General features: G+C 36.1%; 1 protein-coding gene across 1 annotated transcript in view; it reads right to left on the bottom strand.

The window, feature by feature from the left end:
• The window catches only part of baiap2l1b (BAR/IMD domain containing adaptor protein 2 like 1b), an 87,868-nt gene that overhangs the window by 48,513 nt on the left and 19,755 nt on the right, over positions 1-19,600 (bottom strand). Inside the window, exon 4 of the mRNA XM_073833843.1 lies at positions 916-977. Coding sequence (XP_073689944.1) covers positions 916-977 — 62 coding nt within the window. The remainder of the gene's footprint in view (positions 1-915; positions 978-19,600) is intronic.

Here is a 19,600-nt window from a genome sequence, read left to right as displayed (position 1 = left end):
CCAAAGTTGTCACTGCAGAATTACAAAGTTTCACACAACAGTTTTTTAAAGCATGTGGTTCAGAGCTCACTGCACAGACTTCTGGACTTTCATGAGTGTTATTGTTAAAGGGGTCATGAACTGCCTTTTGTAGCGGTTTGTAACTCCCCTCATCGAAAAGCTCTGTTTGAATAGGTGTGGCGGATTGTAGACTCGGAAGTAAATGCCCACTGTTATGATTGGCTAACAGTTATGTTATGTTTGACAGCCTACATTCTTCACAGATTGATAAATACTCAGCTAAATGGTGATTATGTAATAAAAACTGTAACTTGCAACAATATTGTTGGATTCAATATAGTTGGCACAGCATTGTCTTTTAGTTCCAATCTTTTTTTAAGAGCCTGTGTGACACTGTTACCAAGCTAGTATAGACTCACGATACAACAAATGTTAGGAATGGTACTGTATCAGTATCACAACCCTAATACTTTGTCAGGTATTTCAGGAATGATCATGAGTTATCAGGTTTGTGAAAATGGTATCAAATTGGACTGATTGTCTTCTGTTGTGTGGCCTGTTTTTTCATTCACAGGTTGCAGTCAGCAGCTGCACCAGCAGGAACGGCCTTGTCATCATGTGGCGCTGGGCTCAGGTGCATCAACAGGCATGTTCAAACCTGCTCTGATAAAAAAAACACTACAATCTAACACGCTGTAGGTGTGTCCGCTGTATTCCTCTACCCTTTCCTGTTGTTTGCCGCAATAAGACTGCCTGTACGTCATCAGGAGAGAGTGCATAAAGTTTATGGGAAATGGGAAGTTTGATATGAAATTCAATTGCAGATGGCGATCTCTTCTTTGGGTGTGTTTCAATGTGCTTTCAGTCAGCCTAAGGATATGTTTACAGCAAGGAAACAAATGATAAAAAACTCACATTCTCCTCCAGCTCCATGTTGACCTTCCGATGGACGTCTGAGATCTCCATCAAGACGACCCCTAAGGACAAAGACAAACACTTATGAGCCTCACACACCAATACAAAGGCTATTAACACGTCCATTGTTTTTAATATAATAATCCGCTGAATTCCCCCGTCTAATAAACCCCCACGGCCTTGTTTTCCAAGAACGGTCCTCCCTCAGAGCGGCTACTGTAATTAAAACACGCTGTGCCGGCACGGATATTTCTCCCAGCGTGCTCCTACCCGCTGTAATCAAACGGGGATTAAAATGCAAAACCTACAGCATAAATCAGAGCACTTTATATAAAGGATCCGCCCACCACACACTTAGTCAACACTTAATTGAGAGGCAATGCTTAAACATCCTTAAGAATTGCATTTGATGGCTGGACAGAGAAACAGAGGGACAGACAGAGAGCTTTTGCTCGGCTCTAACGCAAGCTAATTCTCTCTGACATCTGCGGAGAGATTTGATCCCTGCCCTAGGGACTGATGTGTTTTCCATAGAAACAATAATATAATCTGACTGTTCACATGACTTCTTAGATCAGTCTTCTTCAGTATTGAACACAACATGTTGTCAGAAAATGACCTTGTCATAGTCAAAATTATAATCTTTAAAACAATCAGTCTTTTGGATCACACTGTTCATAACATGAAGGTTGGGATACACCAAAATACAAAAATTCTGTTTGATAAGCTGATAAATACATTCATGTTATTGCCAACAGCCAATATTAAAGGAACAGTTCTGTCAAAAATGATAATGGTCATCTTTTACTCAGCCTCCTGTCAATTCAAACTCATAAATGGAAGCTCAAACATGAGGTTTGTTCGCGAGCATCAAGCAACTACAGTTAAGTTTATTGTTTGCCACATTCCGTGTGCTCTATACAGAATGTGTGTTGAACAATGTTTATATGCAAATAAAAACCTAAATTAAATGTGTTCATCATAAAGCAACGTCTCTTCAGAGTTCTTGGATTAAACCGATCTGAATTTGTGTGTTTATATTTATGCGATTTTGGTCTGATTTTTGGTGGAATGGACTTTTAATAAAAGGATAGAAAACACCAAAAAGATCCTTATTTGTCTTTCGATAATGAGCAAACATCTGATGTGTTTGGAACAACATTAGGGTGAGTAAATGATTTAAAAAAAATAAACAACTTTCAGATGAAGTAACTAATATTGTACACTACTTTGATTACCAAACTAAATAAAAATAAATAAATATCTGCATTTTTGGTGTATTGGCATTCAATAGAGGCACAGAAAACAAACAAAAAAAAAATCCTTATTTGTGGTTCAAAAATTAGCAAACATCAGAGTTTGTAAGAACATGAGGGTGAATAAATGGTTAAATAAATAACTTAACAATATTTAGGTGAAGCAACTAATATTGTACGCTATTCTGATAACCATAATAAATAAATAAGTAACAAACATCATGAGTTTGTAACAACATGATGAATGAATTAGTAAATAAGTAAATAAATAACTATACAAACTTTTAGGTGAAGCAGCGAATATTGTACGCTATTCTGATTACCAAAATAAATAAATAAATAAATAACCTGGGTGAAGGAACTAATATTGTCCACTATTTTGATTGCCATAAAAAAAATTAAATAATACCAAAATCAACCAACCAACCTATAAACAAACAAACAAACAAACAAACAAACAAACAAACATCAACAATCTTTTAGTTGAAGCAACTAATACTGTACACTATTTTGATTACCAAAATAAATAAATAATACCAAAAATCAATCAATATCAACAAACTTTTAGGTAAAGAAACTAATATTGTACAATATTTTGATTACAAAAATAAATAATTATCTGATTTTTGGTTTAATGGACTTTCAATAAAGGCATATAAAACACACACACAAAAAATCCTTATGTGTGTTTCAAAAATGAACAAATATCTTATCAGTTTGTAACAACACGGGGATGAGTAAATGATTAAATTAATAAATACATAAATAAATGTGTAACTTAAAGATATTAGGTAAAGTAATTAATATTGTACACTATTTTGATAGATAGAAAATAAAACCCTTATTTCTGTTTCGAAAATTAACAAACATCTTATGAATTTGGAATGATATGAGGGTGAATAAATGATTACTTGCATAAATAAATACAGAAATAAAGATATATATATATATATATATATATAAACTTTTAGGTGAAGTAACTAATACTGTACACTGTTTGACCAAACTAAATAAATAAATAAATAAATGGTGGAACGGACTTTCAATAAATGTACAGAAAACAAAAAATATATATTATTTGTGTTTTGAAAGTTAACAAACATCTTATGAATTTGGAACAACATGAGGGTGAGTAAATGATTAAATAAATAAATACATGTAAAAAAAAACTTTTAGGTGAAGTAACTAATATTGTACACGGTTTTGATTACCAGCATAAATAAATAGACAAATATTGGTGGAACAGACTTTTAATAGAGGCAAAGAAAACACATCATTATTTGTGTTTTGAAAATTAACAAACATCTTATGAATTTGGAACGACATGAGGTTTAGTAAATTAATTAATAAAAAAGTTTGTTAGGTGAAGTAATAGTCTACAGCTACAGTTTTTATTTTTATTTTTTGCTTTAAAGGGATAGTGCACCCAAAAATGAAAATTTGATGTTTATCTGCTTACCCCCAGGGCATCCAAGATGTAGGTGGCTTTGTTTCCTCAGAAAAACACAAACGAAGATTTTTAATGAAAACTGGTGCAGTCTGCCAGCCTTATCATGGACGTGGATGGGCACCAAACCTTTAATAGTAAACAAAAACATGCACAGACAAATCCAAATTACACCCTGCGGCTCGTGAAGACTCCTAAGACACGAAACGATCGGTTTTTGTGAGAAACTGAACAGTACTTATATAATTTTTTACCTTTGATACACAGCCACGTCCAACTGTCATAAGCACGATGAGATCATCATCCGGCTTGTGACATGTGCACGCGCTCTGGCGTAGTTTATGCAAACGCCGGAAGCGATCTGTCGCATGTATACGACACTCATTGTTTACACAGTGCACAGAGATTGTGGGTATAGCGGCTATTCAAAATGGTAATTACTTGCACGTATCCTGATTGTTTAAACCGATTTAAAGCTAAAAGATTACGTTTGCTTGCGCAAACTCATCCGGGACTTTTCACTGATTTCCCCTTACGGCGTTTGCGTATACTACGACAGAGCGCGTACACGTGCCACGAGCCAGATGCCAAACTCGTGCTCATGACAGATGGACGTGGCTGTGTATCAAAGGTAAAAAATGATATAAATACTGTTCAGTTTCTCACAAAAAACGATCGTTTCGTGTCTTAGGATATCAATGTATCGTCACGAGTCGCAGGGTGTAATTTGGATTTGTCTGTGCATGTTTTTGTTTACTTTTAAAGGTTTGGTGCCCATCCATGTCCATGATAAGGCTGGCAGACTGCACCGGTTTTCGTTAAAAATCTTTGTTTGTGTTTTTCTGAGGAAACAAAGCCACCTACATCTTGGATGCATTGGGGGTAAGCAGATAAACATCAAATTTTCAGTTTTGGGTGAACTATCCCTTTAACAGATTTGCTAAAGATTACATAGTTGTAAAAAAGGGAAATGAGCATGTATAAACATCTAATATCCACCAAAATAAAAAAAGCCTCTAATATGGGCAGATAACTGTTACGGTAATGATTTATTATTCATCCTTACTGCTTGTGGCCATTTTGAAGTCTAACAACAGTTGTCTTGTAATGTTAATGTTGTTGTTTTTTCAATACAAATTGTATTCTGCTGAGGGTAGCCATGGTGCTTTTGGTGCTTTTAAACATATTAGAAAGGGCTTTAGCATACTGAGAGTCTAAGCGTTCATTCAATCACAGCATGTCGTATTGCTAAAATTACTGGTTTGCATGCATTTCTAAACTCATCTCCTTTGATACTTCAGTTCTTTCAAAGTATCTGTTAAATATAATCAAATCCACCAAAAAAATAAATAAATAAAGGTGCTTCACAATGCCACAGAAGAACCTTTTTTGTCTAAATGGTTCCATAAAGAACCTTTAACATCTGAAGAACCTTTCTGTTTCACAAAAGGTTCTTTGTTTTGCGAAAGAAGGTTCTTCAGATTATAAAAAGTAAGAAAGTGATGGTTCTTTAAAGAACCTTTGACCGAAAACCAGCTCCAGCCATGTGTAAGAACATGCGGTACTAAACAGACCGTGTTGTGAAACTCAGTCTTTGAGAAAAAAAAAAAAAGTCAAGGTGAGGCCATGTGAATGAGACAAGGCAGGGATCCAGAACATGAAGCCAGCCTCGGCCCGAGTCACATGAGTCACAAGGCCACCTGAGAGCAGCAGGTGTGGGTTCCCTCTTCTGCCTCAGCTGACCCACTTTAACTTTATCTGCTCTCTGACCCTGAATCAGCCCGGATGTCTTATCAGCTCCACTCAAGGCATGTGAGTTTGTTTATGTGTGCCTGAGGCAATGCCATAAAAGGAAGATTAGGCCAAAGCAAAGTGTAAACCATCCTATCCGGAGCCATGTCTCTGGACGTTTACAGGCCCAGTGTTTCAGGAAGTACCTGCAGAGGACTGCTGTAAACACTTCTCTGTGATTTAATTGCTCACTCATAAATTCTGTTAGTATTGTCCTTTAATAAAGAACAAACACAGTTTGAGGTTGGAGCAAAAGCCTGGCTTGGGTACTCAAAAGGAAAGATAGGTTTGAATCTGGCCAATGTTTTCTTATAATCCCATAATGTAATCCTTTCTTCTTTATTAACTGAACTGTAGAAAACTATTTGAGTTAATACAGGTACACACATAAAACATTGACTAAAGATCCAAGGCAGAGATACCCAAACTGGGCCAAAGTTGGCCTGTGATTATGTTTGATTTGGCCCACTGTGTCATATCACATTAGAGTGGAAAGAGAGAGAAAACACTTTTAAAGCATATTTTCTTCTTTCTGAATCGCAGGATCCAGTCATATCAATGTAATTTACTGTAGGTTACGGGAATTTACCAAATTTTGGATGAATACACTTAAAGTAGGTCAGTACACTTAAATCAAACCAAGATATGAACTTGTGCATGTGAATATTAAGCCACAAAAATACTACTTAAATATGAATGCTGAATGCTGCACGATATTGGGAAAATATGCAATATGCGATACTGTTGTTGAATATTGCGATAACGATATTTCTTGCGATATATGCTTTTATAAATTGTTTATTATTATTATTGATTGTTTATTATTATTATTGATTGATTATCTTGATTCTTCATGGCCGATTCTGATTGCAGATGTTTTACAAGCAAATGGGCTGATTCTGAAAGCCTTTTTTTATATATTTATTTTACGCCCTAAGCAAGGGACAAGAATGAATGAAAATATGAGTACATAAACAAGATGTTTATTTTCTCTATTATAGCCATTTAAATTAGAGACAACCACTGCATTTAACAATCTACAGTATAAATAACAAAAAATAAACGACACAGTTCTTTCTTAGTCAAGTAGACAATAAATGCAGCCATAATCAAAGTAGCTACTCTTTCAATATTCAAAGTGCAAATAGATACCAAATTTATCAAGCTTGATACAGAGTTATAGACAACTACAAAAGTTATTATAGCCCACGTAACAGCCTAGATATTTTATGTAGACTAATCTGTGCGCATTGTGGAGCCGCTCTCTAAATGTGGGATATTAAAATTGCTTTTGAATGCGCGTGCGCGTTTTACTTTTGGTTTCGTTTTAATGACCGTGCGAAACTCTCAGCAGCGCTGAGCGTCCATTCTACAATACAAGAGATTACTTTAACAAAACCATTTGAAAGTGGGAGGACACAAGCGGGATTTTGAAAAGCGTGTCCCCAGTGGAAATTACTCCCCTAGCTGTTTGAGTGGAACTCTGCCGCTGAGTTAACATTTGATGTGAATGTATGCCGCGTTGTACAGTACAGGAGGCGCCAGAATTGTATTTGACAGAATGTGCGCGCTGTAACACGAAATGTAGTGTATTTCTTCAAAAGCAGATTGCGGAGACATTTTAACTGTCCACAATAATAAATCGTCATATCATACACTCCTAATTGCAATGTAGGGCTGCACGATTAATCGAAAAAAAATCACGATCTCGATTCACACATAAATGCGATCTCATTTCTAAATGAAGGCGATTCTTTTCCGTGTATTTCCCTGTATACAGAACAGATCATGCTGCATTCAAGTGTTCACCAATCAGTAATAAATATCGAGCGGTTCTCTCTTTACCCTCATTTCATTGGCTAGGTTACGCTGTCACTCACGTGACGTGTCACAAGGTGTCAGACCTAAACGTCAGTTTACTCGGTGGATTTGTAAGTTAGCGGTAAGAGGGAGAAAAATGAGCCAAAGTGTGGAAAATTCTGGTGGCGACGGCGAAAGTGAGAATGTGACAAAATTAGTACAGAAAAAAGGAGCACATTCCACTGTGTGGAACTTCTTCGGGTTTAAACCCGAAGACGATGCGCAAACAGTGATCATTTGTAAGCAGTGTTTTGGCATCGTCGCAGCACCGCAAGGTAATACCACTAATCTGTACAACCACCTCAAACGTCACCACAAAATACAGTACGAGTTAGCCATGAAAGACAAGGGAGCCACAACCCAAAGCACCAGTCGCCAGACAACACAAACTTCCATAACTCAGACGTTGTACGGAGCATCGCCATACCCGTCAAGTTCACAGCGGCACAAAGAGATAACAAACGCCATCGCTTATCATTTAGCTAAAGACATGGCTCCAATCAACACTGTTCAAAATGAGGGATTTAAGGCTATGATGAAGACTTTAGACAAGCGCTACTGTTTGTCCTCTCGCAATTATTTTTCATCCGTTGCACTGCCAGATCTATACACCCGGTGTCGTACGACAGTCGAGGAAGAACTGCAGAATATTTATTACTTTGCGGCAACAACAGACCTATGGTCAAGTCGAACCATGGAGCCTTATTTAAGCTTGACAGTGCATTTCATAACAAGGGACTTCAAAATGAAAAGCCGCTGCCTACAGACGGTGTTCTTCCCTGCTGATCACACTGGCGAGGAATTGGCTCAATTGGCACAAAGATTTTTTTTGTTATTGTTAAGTACAGTTAAGTTATTGTTAAAGTTCCATTTAGTTATTTTTACAAATTTATTTTTATATTTTTTTGTTAATGAGACCGTTAATGAGACTGTTTTATGTTACACCAGCACTTTATTAAACTAAACGTCCTGTGTTTTATTTTTGTTCTTGAGTGCAATAAATTTTGGTTAAAAAAATGAGAATCGTCTAAGAGAATCGTGATCTCAATTCCCATAAAGGAAAATCGTGATTCACATTTTAGCAAAAATCGTGCAGCCCTATTGCAATGCAGTTTGTGCAAATCCAGAACAGAAGTTAGTTGAGAGAAAAAAAACGGCTGGTTCCTAGTTCAGCGGAGCGCAGTATCAGTGACAGGGAGTGATTGACGGCTAATATCTAAAATCTCCGTAAAAGGTAATAGTATAAAAAATAAGTTTATGAATAAAATAATTTTTATGAATAAATAATTAAAAAAAAAAAGTGCTTATGTAATGTTGGAGAGAACGGCGAACCTGTCACTGCATCATAAATGTTTGGCACATAAAACAGCAACACAATATTTTTGAAAAATAAATAAATTAATAAACAAAATAACAAAAATCATTTTTTTTATATAAAATCATTTAATGCAATCATTAAAATGGAATCCAGAAAATTCATGGAAAACACATTTGATGGAATAAATAAATAAAATGTATTCCATAGGTTCTTAATTAAATTTTTGTTAAACTTAAAGAAATTGCTGTTAAATTGTGTAAGTTCATGATTTTGATTAATATTATTTAATTTACACATTAAAACAGAGTCTAGAAAAATTTAAATGGAAAAAAAAAATGAATGAATGAATGAATAAAACAGATTTCATAAGGCCCTATAATTGCAACTTTTTTTCTTGCAATCACAAGTCTACATCTTGCAATTCTGACTTTTTTGAAAGTTTTTTTTTTTAAAGAATTGTGAGAACTTGCAAAAACTTGCAATTGTGAGTGTTATAAAGTCAAATTCTGAGGGGAGAAAAGTCACAATTGTGAGATATAAGCTTGCAATTATGAGGGAAAAAAAAGTCAGAATTATCAGAATTGTAAGATTACTTATCTTACAATTATTGTAAGATATTATTTTAATTTAATTTATTAGCCCATGTCCTTCAAAAAAATCCTTCAGGTCCCACAAATTCTTTGGTTTTTCAGCATTTGTGTGTATTTGAACCCTTTCCAACAATGACTGTATGATTTTGAGATACATCTTTTCACAATGAAGACAACTGAGGGACTCATATGCAACTATTACAGAAGGTTCAAACACTCACTGATGCTTCAGAACAAAAAATGATGCATTAAGAGCTGAGGGGTCTCTTAATGCATCATAATTAAAAATGTTCCAGAAAGGCCATTTTAACCAATGATTTGTGACTTTTAATTAAGGATTCTGACTAGACTGCACATTACAGAGAGACATTTTCCACAAATATTTCAAACTAAGTGTAATTAAAACTTATAACGACTAGTCTAACTTCTTCCCAGGTCTGAAAGTCATGGTTTAAGTCACGGTTTTACAATCCACTTGTTAAGCTGTGACATGAGGAATACTGTTTCCAAGTCAAAGACTCTACTTGTTTTATTAGAGAATCCTACAGCTGTTTATGAGCACTATGTATTCATATCTCACATTTAAGCTATGCTTTTAAAAACTTACAGCTGGACACAACAGTCTCCATTCTCACGGCATGTGACACCAATATTTTAACAATTCATAAAAGACGAATCTGAGCCGAGTTTGGTCATGATTTTCCCACTGTATTGCAAAGTGCGTGTGTATTAGCACTGTTTGTTGTTTGTTTTGGCATTTGCTGAAGTGCTTGGATCCAAAAACAGTGCCACATGATGTCAGACTTAACAGGTGGATTCTATGACTTGTCTAGGTTTACCATGATTGAAAAGGTATAAAAGTTTAGACAAATGCTAGAACCTCTACTCAGTATTAAATTGATCAATAAGGGCTAGAGATTGTTGGTCAAGCCACTCAAATTTGAATATGGTAGAAATTGAAGGTGAATGGCAGGTTGAGCTGTGACGGGAGGGTTGATGCGTTTTCACCCACCGACTTTGATCACAGCAGCTGTAGGTGCCGCCCAGTCAGACACAGAAACTTCCACCGCTAAGAACAAAAGCTGCATGCAGACAATGACTGCAGAGACATAACAGCGACATGACCAGAGGTTTATAGTTAACAGTTACTCTGTGATACAATAGATCACAGATCATCCAACGCTTCGGTATTATCAAAGACAACAACAGCAAACATTCCAGCTACAATGAGCATGAAACAGAAACGCATGAACCGGTGCGTCTGCAGAGAATCAAAACTCAGGGCTTTCAACTACACCGCTTCTAGATGGATTTACATGAATGAGAACTGCTCTCAGTAAGCAATGAGTACTGGGATGGCAGAACCCATGAGAGGAGAACTCGAGATTGATTTAATAAAGCTATATGTCACGAGAGACTGTGCGTTGCAGTGATTTTCCATGGCTACAGGAAGCTGCTAGACTCAGGGTTCGTACAGATACAGTACAATGAAATTTCAGATCTTTCCAGGACTTTTCAAACACTACTTTTTTGATTTTCAAGGACATCAGAGATCTCATTTATCGAACAATGTCTTATCTTTCAAATTCTAAAAAAATAGATATAGATAAATAAAGATACACTAATAAATAAATAAAGTAAAGCATATGCGAAATATTACTACTAAGGTATTATGAAGTATAATACACTTACTATTAGGGGTGGAACGGTACATGTATTCGTTTCGAACCGAATCGGTACGGGGGTCACGGTTCGGTGCATGAATTTAAACGGAGAATACACGGTATGAAAAAAAAAAAAAACTTGCCTGCAAAATAATTAATGTAATGCGGAACTACTGTTAGATACGCGGGTTCTTTAGGGACAGCTAATATTTAGCCCCGCTTTAGCTCTGAAGCTCTGATTGGCGTCGATGCAGCCGAGCTCCGCCTATGTATGCGGTCTATCAGAGCCCGTCTACATTCTCTGGCACTCTGCAATTTTTTGTCAGCTCGACGGTCCATCATTGTGGTCCAGGGATTTCCTGAACTTTGATTTGTCAAGCCCCCATTATTTTGACGCTAATAGAAGAAACAATGCATGGAGACCATGGAGACGCATAGGCTTGTAGCTAGAGCGCAGCTGATGGTTGCTTAGAAACGGCAGACGCTTCCGGAGCGCAAGCGCCCGAGCGCTTTGTTGATCAGGAAGAAAGCGGCGCGCCTAGCGTTTTTCACGCGTTTTTAGGCGCGACATGTGAACGGCCCCTTAGATCGCAAGTTTGGGAAAACTTCGCTTTTCCAGTCAGTTACAGTAGTACAGGCGAGAGAGTGGTGGAAAAGACGAGGACTGTGTGTTGCCGTTGTTCAGCGGTTGTTGGGTATGTGAGTGGAAATACATCTAATTGCCTTCTGCATTTTTGTTTTGCTTTTCCCTCCACTGTACCGAAATCATACCGAACCGTGACGTCTGAACCGAGGTACGAACCGAACCGTGACTTCTGTGAACCGTTCCACCCCTACTTACTATAGTAAAACCATGGTTAATTTTAAGGGTGTTGTATTTGTGTATACTTTCATTTTTCTGTTTTGTTTTCGTAACTGTACTGCTTTAATGGTTTGATGTTTTCTACTGTTTAAGGGAAAAAATAAAACACAATCAGCGCTCCGTAGTTCCAATCTAAATCAAATGATTTGTGATACTTTAGTTACTACTTATTTCTCACAAATACACTGTAAAAAAATGGTTTCAAAATGTTGTTTACCCCACTGACTTAAAATTTTTAGTTCAGTCAACTTGAAACGTGAAGTTACTAAATGTTAATTTAAGTGACAGCTGAAATATTTTAGTTGACTAAACTAAACATTTTAAGTCGGCAGGGTCACAAACTATTTTGAGTTGAAACTGATGTAACTGAGTTACATCATTATTGCTAATGCGGTGTATGTGTGTTGACTGCTGTCCTGTGGCCAGCCCTCCTAAGCACAGTTCAAACAACACAGGAGACTAAAGGTCACCAGAACGTCCTGGTAAAAAGCTTCCTTTGTGGCAGCAATGAGGGAGGGTGTGTGTGTGTGTGTGTGATGGGTACTGGCAGCCACTGCTGCTTTCACTGTTACACAAATCAAGCAAGAGGGGTGTGGACACCAGAGCAGGTGACATAGTGTACAAGATAAATCAACAATGAGTATAAAAATGAACATCTATCGTTTTACAAATGCTATACTTTAATTAAAATTAAAATGGAGGAAAATAGCTCCGTTAAGTTCTGTATTTAATCAGTTTAATGACCTGAAACAGATTGGAAAGACATAGCCAAAAAATTAAATCTAGTCAATATTTGTCCCAAACCCAAATGCTATCCCAACAATATGTTTAAAATGTTTTAATCAATTCTAATTTCCATGAAATTACATTGATTTTTAGGTCTCAAGAATGAACAGAACATCGCAGCGCACCTCCTATCCAATAAATCGTAATAAGCTTTGTGCTTTGCTATTTTTGATATGAAACAAAGTCTCAGATTTCAAATCTCAGATTCAAACTGTCCATTTTATAACAATATTCAAGGAATAAATACCATTTTGGCAGTTTAATGTGGAGTGATAGATTGCTGAAGCGCCTCAGTTCAAGAGAAGCGGCACATCAACATCTCCTCCGCTTTAATACCAGTTTTAGCATTAAATAAACATGAATGAATATCTGAAGAGTGCAACTTAAAATCTGTATCCTGTCTTATGTAATCAAGATGTTACTATAACCGCTTGTAAAAATTATGCCATGTAATGTCACATTTACCTCAGAAAAAAAATATTCAGTGACAATAAACTCATTAGTTAGAAAATTTAACTCTAGAGAGGAGCCTTTTGCTAAATGTATGCACCATATAACATATTTATTATGTTTGAATAAATTTGTAATATTGTGAAATAGTTTTAGTATTTAAAATAACCGTTTTGTATTTGAATATATTTTAAAATGTAATTTATTCTTGTGATCGAAGCTAGATTTTCAGCATCATTACTCTAGTCTTCAGTATCACCTTCAGAAATCATTCTAATATGCTGATTTGCTAAACATGTATAATTATTATTATCATAATTATTATCAATATCTAAAGCAGTTGAGTACATTTCTTTTCAGGATTCTTTGACGAATAGAAAGATCAAAATATCAGCATTTATCTGAAATAAAAAGCTTTTATAACATTATACACTATACTATTTAAAAGCTTAGAGTCAGTATCATTTTTTGGGGAAAGAAATTATAGAAATTAATACTTTTATTTAGCAAGGATGCTTTAAATTGATCAAAAGTGATGATAAAGACATTTATAGTGTTACAAAAGATTTCTATTTCAGATGCTGTTCTTCTGAACTTAATAGTCATCAAAGAAACCTGAAAAAAAAAAAAAAAAAAAACAACAAAATAAAAATAAATGGTTTTTGAGCACCAAATCAGAATATTAGAATAATTTCTGGAGGATCATATGACTGGAGTTAATGATGCTAAAAATTCAGTTTTAAAATCAAAAGAATAAATTGCATTTTAAAATATATTCAAATAGAAAGCGGTTATTTAAAATAGTAAAAATATTTTACTGTTTTTGCTGTGTTTTGGATCAAATAAATTCAGCCTTGGTAAGCAGAAGAGACTTAAAAAACAAACAAACAAACAAACAAACAAACATTAATCCTAACGTTCAAAAACTTTTGACTGGTAGTGTAATTTAAGCGCTTGTATACAAATCAGTGAACTTTAACCTTCAATATCGTATTAATGCAGTATAACTGACTCTCATGTATATTTTACAGCATTAGTAGCGAGATTTTGCATGTACTGTACCTGATATACATCCAAAATAATCAGTATCAAGTCAAAACAGAAATCAAATCTCAAATTTGTGATTTAGAATCAAATCACGAAATTAGTTTCAAAACCCAACCCTACCAAATGCAGTCATTTTCATGCCTTTAAAAGACATTCCTGAATAAGTTTCACATAGCTCTTTGAAATACAACAGTTCGTAGTGACCACATCTAGCAGCTCTTTAAAGGACAAAAAGGACCATTATGAAGTCTTGCTCTAAAGCCATACAAAAGACTTTTATAAGGAACAGACTGAAATTAGGAAAGAAAATTGTTCTTTCTGCTGCACCTCATCAAAGTTATTGTCCATTACACGTTTTCAAAATGGTCCACATTTAGCCAAGACGCATGAGAATTTGGCATCAATGACGTCAAACCCCGTGTGGTCCATTTCGACAAACCCGAAAGTGATTCAGAGATTTGGTGGTGGCAAGGACAGTATATGGACTGCTTTTCTGTTGTTCTAGGAGCCAATCCTGAGGATCCTGAGTTCTGTGTTCCACTGAGAAACAACACCATGTAAGTTTAATGGCGTGAAGTTATGCACACACAATGACTTTGATATGCAGCTGAACTAAACCTTTACCATAGAAGCTACGGGTGTATAACACAAAAGGTGGAAATATCAGTGTACTCAATCAGAGGGAAAGCAAACGCAAGCTGACCAGAGTAATAACGAAAGCAGCAAGTCTCAGGGCCAGTTCATAACTTCCTGTCATTCTGCTGTCTGCTTAAAAAAGAAAACCGGCTCAAATAAAATGTTAAGAGTGGCCTGATCTCCTGGTTTAGAGACTCGTGCTCTGATGCACAGTGATGATAAGCAGAGGATCGTGTCACTAGAAACACAGAGGCTGATTTGCATCTTCCCTGGCTGTGGTTCACTCCTGCTTTGTTTGTGTTCTTCCCGAAAAGAAAAAAATCCCAACACAACTCCAGGCAACAGGCGGGGTCAGCTGAACCTAAACACTCTTTACAAAGTGCAGAACTATTTGACCCACTATAAGCATTACTTAACAAAACAAACAGAGAAAGTCATGTCACGCAGGTACTTCACCCTTCTGTTATCTAACATTGAAAATTAGGGATGAGATGAGAAATTTTTATTCTGTGTTATCTCGTAAAAAACACAGTATAAAAATAATAAATAAATAAATACAATGGCAAGAGGTTGAGTTTAACATAACACTTCGTTCAGATCCTTCAGTGAAAACGGTAAGCTTGTGCATTAAATCCTTTGTGCCTTTATATGTTTGTTTTTCCGACTGCAGGAGCTTTTAAATGGGTCTTAATGGTATGATCATAAAAAGCAGTGATATAAGGAGAAAGACTGTTTTGAATGAATGCACAGGGTAATATCACAATGCCCCAGGCACTTATTTTATTTTAGTTTTTTCTAGAGATGCTCCGATCAGCATTTTTGGGGCCGATCATGATCTGCCGATCACTGCCGATCACAGAATTGCAGGGGAATGGGAATCTTTTATCTATAATCTAGCAGAGTTTGCACCATTTGTGGAAATGAAACTAACTCTAAATTAACTATATTGAAAAAAAAAAAAAAACTGTAGAAATAGGCTACAGTCAAAATCTTGAAGAACCGCCAGTTGCTGATGGCTTTGATGATAGCAAGATTATTATTATTATCCGCCAAAAAGGTGCCTAACTTTAGCGATGCAGTGCAGAGAGTCGGTTCTAGGATGCTTCAGAAACTTGCCGTGGTATAAACACACGCATAGAGTGGCCAAGTCGCCTTATTTTAACATTGATAATAATAAGAATGTTTCTTAAATAAAAAGTGCTCTTCCAGAACAAACATTTACAGATAATTTACTCACCCCCTTGTCATCCACGATGTTCTTGTCTTTCTTTCTTCAGTCATTACACTTTCTGAGGAAAACATTCAGGATTTCTCTCCGTATAGGGGACTTCTATGGTGCCTGTGAGTTTGAACCTCCAAAATGCAGTTCAAATGCAGCTTCAAAAGGCTAGTAATCCCACCTGAGGAAGAGGGTCTTATCTAGCAAAAATGATAAGTTATTTTCTAAAAAAAATATTACACTTTATCCTTCTTAACCTCAGATGCTCGTCTTGTCTAGCTCTGCGTCAACTCCATGTATTCCAGTTAGGGTGTGTTGAAAAACTCCCATCTCATTTTCTTCTCCAACTTCAAATTTTCCTACATTGTTGTTTTACAGTAACTTTTTGTGTACAGGGTGTTTGATCTTCTTTGCATGTTACCTTTGTAAACACTTGGTCGGTATTTCTGCTGTGATGTAAGACAATTTTGAAGTTGGAGGAGAAAATGAGATGGAAGTTTTTCAACATACCCTAACTGTATTGAAAATGAATACACAGAGTACACGCAGAGCTAGATAAGACAAGAATTTCAGGTTAAAAAGTATCTAAATTGTATTTTTTTTTTAAATATAACTGATCATATTGCTAGATAAGACCCTTCTTCCTTGGCTGGGATTGTTTAGTTTTTTAGATTGTTTGTCCTTTGAAGCTGCATTTAAACTGCATTTTGGAAGTTTAAACTCACAGGCACCGTAGAAGTCCAGTATATGAAGAGAAATCCTGAAATGTTTTCCTCAGGAACATAATTTCTTTACGACTGAAGAAAGAAAGACATGAACATATTGGATGAAGGGCTGAGTAAACTATCTGTAAATTTTTGAAGGATCATGTGACACTGAAGACTGAAGTAACGGTGCTCAAAATTCAGCTTTGCGTCACAGAAATAAATCACATTTTAAAATATTTAAAAAGAGAAAGCAGTTACTTTATATTGTAATAATATTGCACAATATTACAGTTTTACTGTATTTGTATTACATAAATGCAGCTTTCTATCAAAAAACATTAGAAAACCCTAACTTTTGAGGTTTAACTTGCAAGAGTCAGCTGCATAACTCCAGAAAAAAAAACTGTCAGAGTAACTATTAATTTAAGAGTGCAGAGTCCACCTTTAATGCTGTTGTTCTGTAACCAGGCCAACACGAGCACAATGGCACTCGCATATCCACTTAATCTGGATGACCCAGATCTGATCTCAACATGACCTGTGTACAAGCAGGACTGAGACGCGCAGCAGACGAGGAATTTTAGCATGCTGCACATGTGCGCTCATGCATTACTCAGCATTTCCACAGTACCAGCACACTTCCATGAGAACACAAGCAGGTATTTGAATGATATTCCAGTGAACTCTACAAGCGTAATCTGATGCTTTGCTGTCAGCGCGGTGCTCCGCAGTCAAATGCATGACAAAACAAGGTGCCTCCTACAAACAGCCACAGTGGCGTCATTATTCTTATCGAGCGGGACGTCACACCTGCTGGGCTATAGGAGATGCGAGAGCCTGAAATCTAAACACAGAGGACACCTGGGCGATGTGTTGTCTTTGGTGGGACTGGTTAAGAATGAAAGCATCTCCGACTCTCTGACACCTGACCTCGTGGAGGGAGGAAGGGAGGAAGGGAGGGAGGGTGTCAATCTGTCCGTGACTCTCAAGACTATCCGATGTCAGCTCATCTGCCTAAAGGCGGCTCTGGTTTCAGATCAGCTGAGCACTCGGGAGCTCAAGAGGCTCCTCTAGCTGAGGAACACCGGTGACGTGGAATTTTCTGAATTGCATACACACAGAACTCATATTTAAATAGCATTTTTGCAGCTTAATATTCATAGACACTAGGCTATATCCCTTCTTAATTTTGATTTGTTCATCCAAAATTTGCCAAATTCTGTGACATTCTGCGTTACATAGTAAATTCCATTTTTATGAATGGATTCTGCCATTCTGTCTGCATTTTCGGCATTGCGGAAATCATAGGACTCTATAATTAGCTGGTTACTCGATTAATCATCAGAATCATTGACCGATTCTCAAATTTAGTTTTTACCAAATTCTGTGATTTACTTTAATTTTCTGGATTCCATTTGGATGCAGAACATGTAGGACTCACATTTAAATATCATTTTTGCAGTTTAATATTCACAGACACTAGTACATATGTTTTAAGTGTACTGACATACTTTTAATTAATTCATCCAAAATCTGCTAAATTCTGTGAAATTCTGGAATCTGCGATTCTGTCCATGTTTTCTGCATTGTGGAAATCATAGGGCTGTACACTGATTTTAAATAATATAATGGTAAAATGTTAAAAGTGACACGACAATGTTTCTTTTTTCATCCTTTGTACTCATAGGAATAAAATAAGTCACTAAAAACCTATTTAAAGAGCCAGTTATGCAAAGAAAAAGATATTACTATTAAATATTTTTGTACAGCATTAATTGCATAAAAGTCATAATTTTATGTATAATTGTATATGCTAGCTTTACAATGTCCACATAAAAAAGGCATTGTCTATTATAATGTATAATTAGAATCCTATTATTTGTGTATAATAATTTTCCAGTGTAGTAGTAGTAATAATAGTAATATGTGACCCTGGACCACTAAACCAGTCATAAGACTCAATTTCTTTGAAACTGAGATTTATACACCATCCGAAATCTTTCCAGTGATGTTGGTTTGTTAGGATAGAACAATATTTGGCCGAGATACAATTATGTGAAAATCGGGAATCTAAGGATATTGAGAAAATCACCTTTAAAGTTGTCCAAATGAAGTTCTTAACAATGCATATTACTAATCAAAATTTTTGATAGATTTAGGGTAGGAAATTTACTAAATATCTTCATAGAACATGATCTTTACTTAATATCCTAATGATTGTGGCATAAAACAAAAATCAATATTTTTGGCTATAGCTACAAATATACCAGTTTTTGTGGTCCAGGATCACATATAGAACATGAACACAGATTACGGCAGTGATGTGATGTCAATCAGGGACAAATGTGCTCTGTGAGGGAGATCACAACCTATGCTCAACCCAGTTCAGATTATAATCATTAACACAGCACAAAAACCAACTGTCATTATTTACAACAGTTTGATGCAATAGAAATGCACACACTAATACTGTGCACCATATGCAAATAATCTGCATGCACGGAATACATGGTTGACTTCATATATTTGCCAAACTGTGCGGTAAAAAGGAGCTTAGTGTGTGCAGTACTGTATCCCACAATGCAACGCACTTGACCTAACCTTCCATTTCCAGCTTGACTAATGAACTGGAAATAATATCAGCTGTGATATTTTTTCCTCCCCATTCTTCCCATTTTCTAATCAGACTGCCAAGAGGTTAGAAAATATATTTAATTGTATTAAAAACCAAAAAAAATGAGCAGTCTAAGCTCAGCTGAAATTGTAATAGTCTATATTGGCAAAGCAGATTTCACAGCTTTTATCCCTGGCAACATGCACTCAAAATCCCTGCTCTAGTAATCGTGCATGACCTTGCAAAGTCAGTCTCCTAATTTGCAGTTGTGAGTATTCAGCTACTGTTTTTCCAACACATGCATGAAGAATCTGGTAGAATGATCTCACTTAGTCCAATGTCTGCTGTTTACATTTCCTGCTCTGGGATGAAGCTGCCCATAGTGGTGTAGGATCAGTTTCCCACAGCCTTAAAGGGACAGTTCACCCAAAGATGAAA

The sequence above is a fragment of the Garra rufa genome, chromosome 1, assembly GCF_049309525.1.
Source record: "Garra rufa chromosome 1, GarRuf1.0, whole genome shotgun sequence".
NCBI classification, from domain to species: Eukaryota; Metazoa; Chordata; class Actinopteri; order Cypriniformes; family Cyprinidae; genus Garra; species Garra rufa.
The sequence above is the reverse complement of the archived record's forward strand: the minus strand, read 5'-3'. Positions and strand labels throughout refer to the sequence as shown.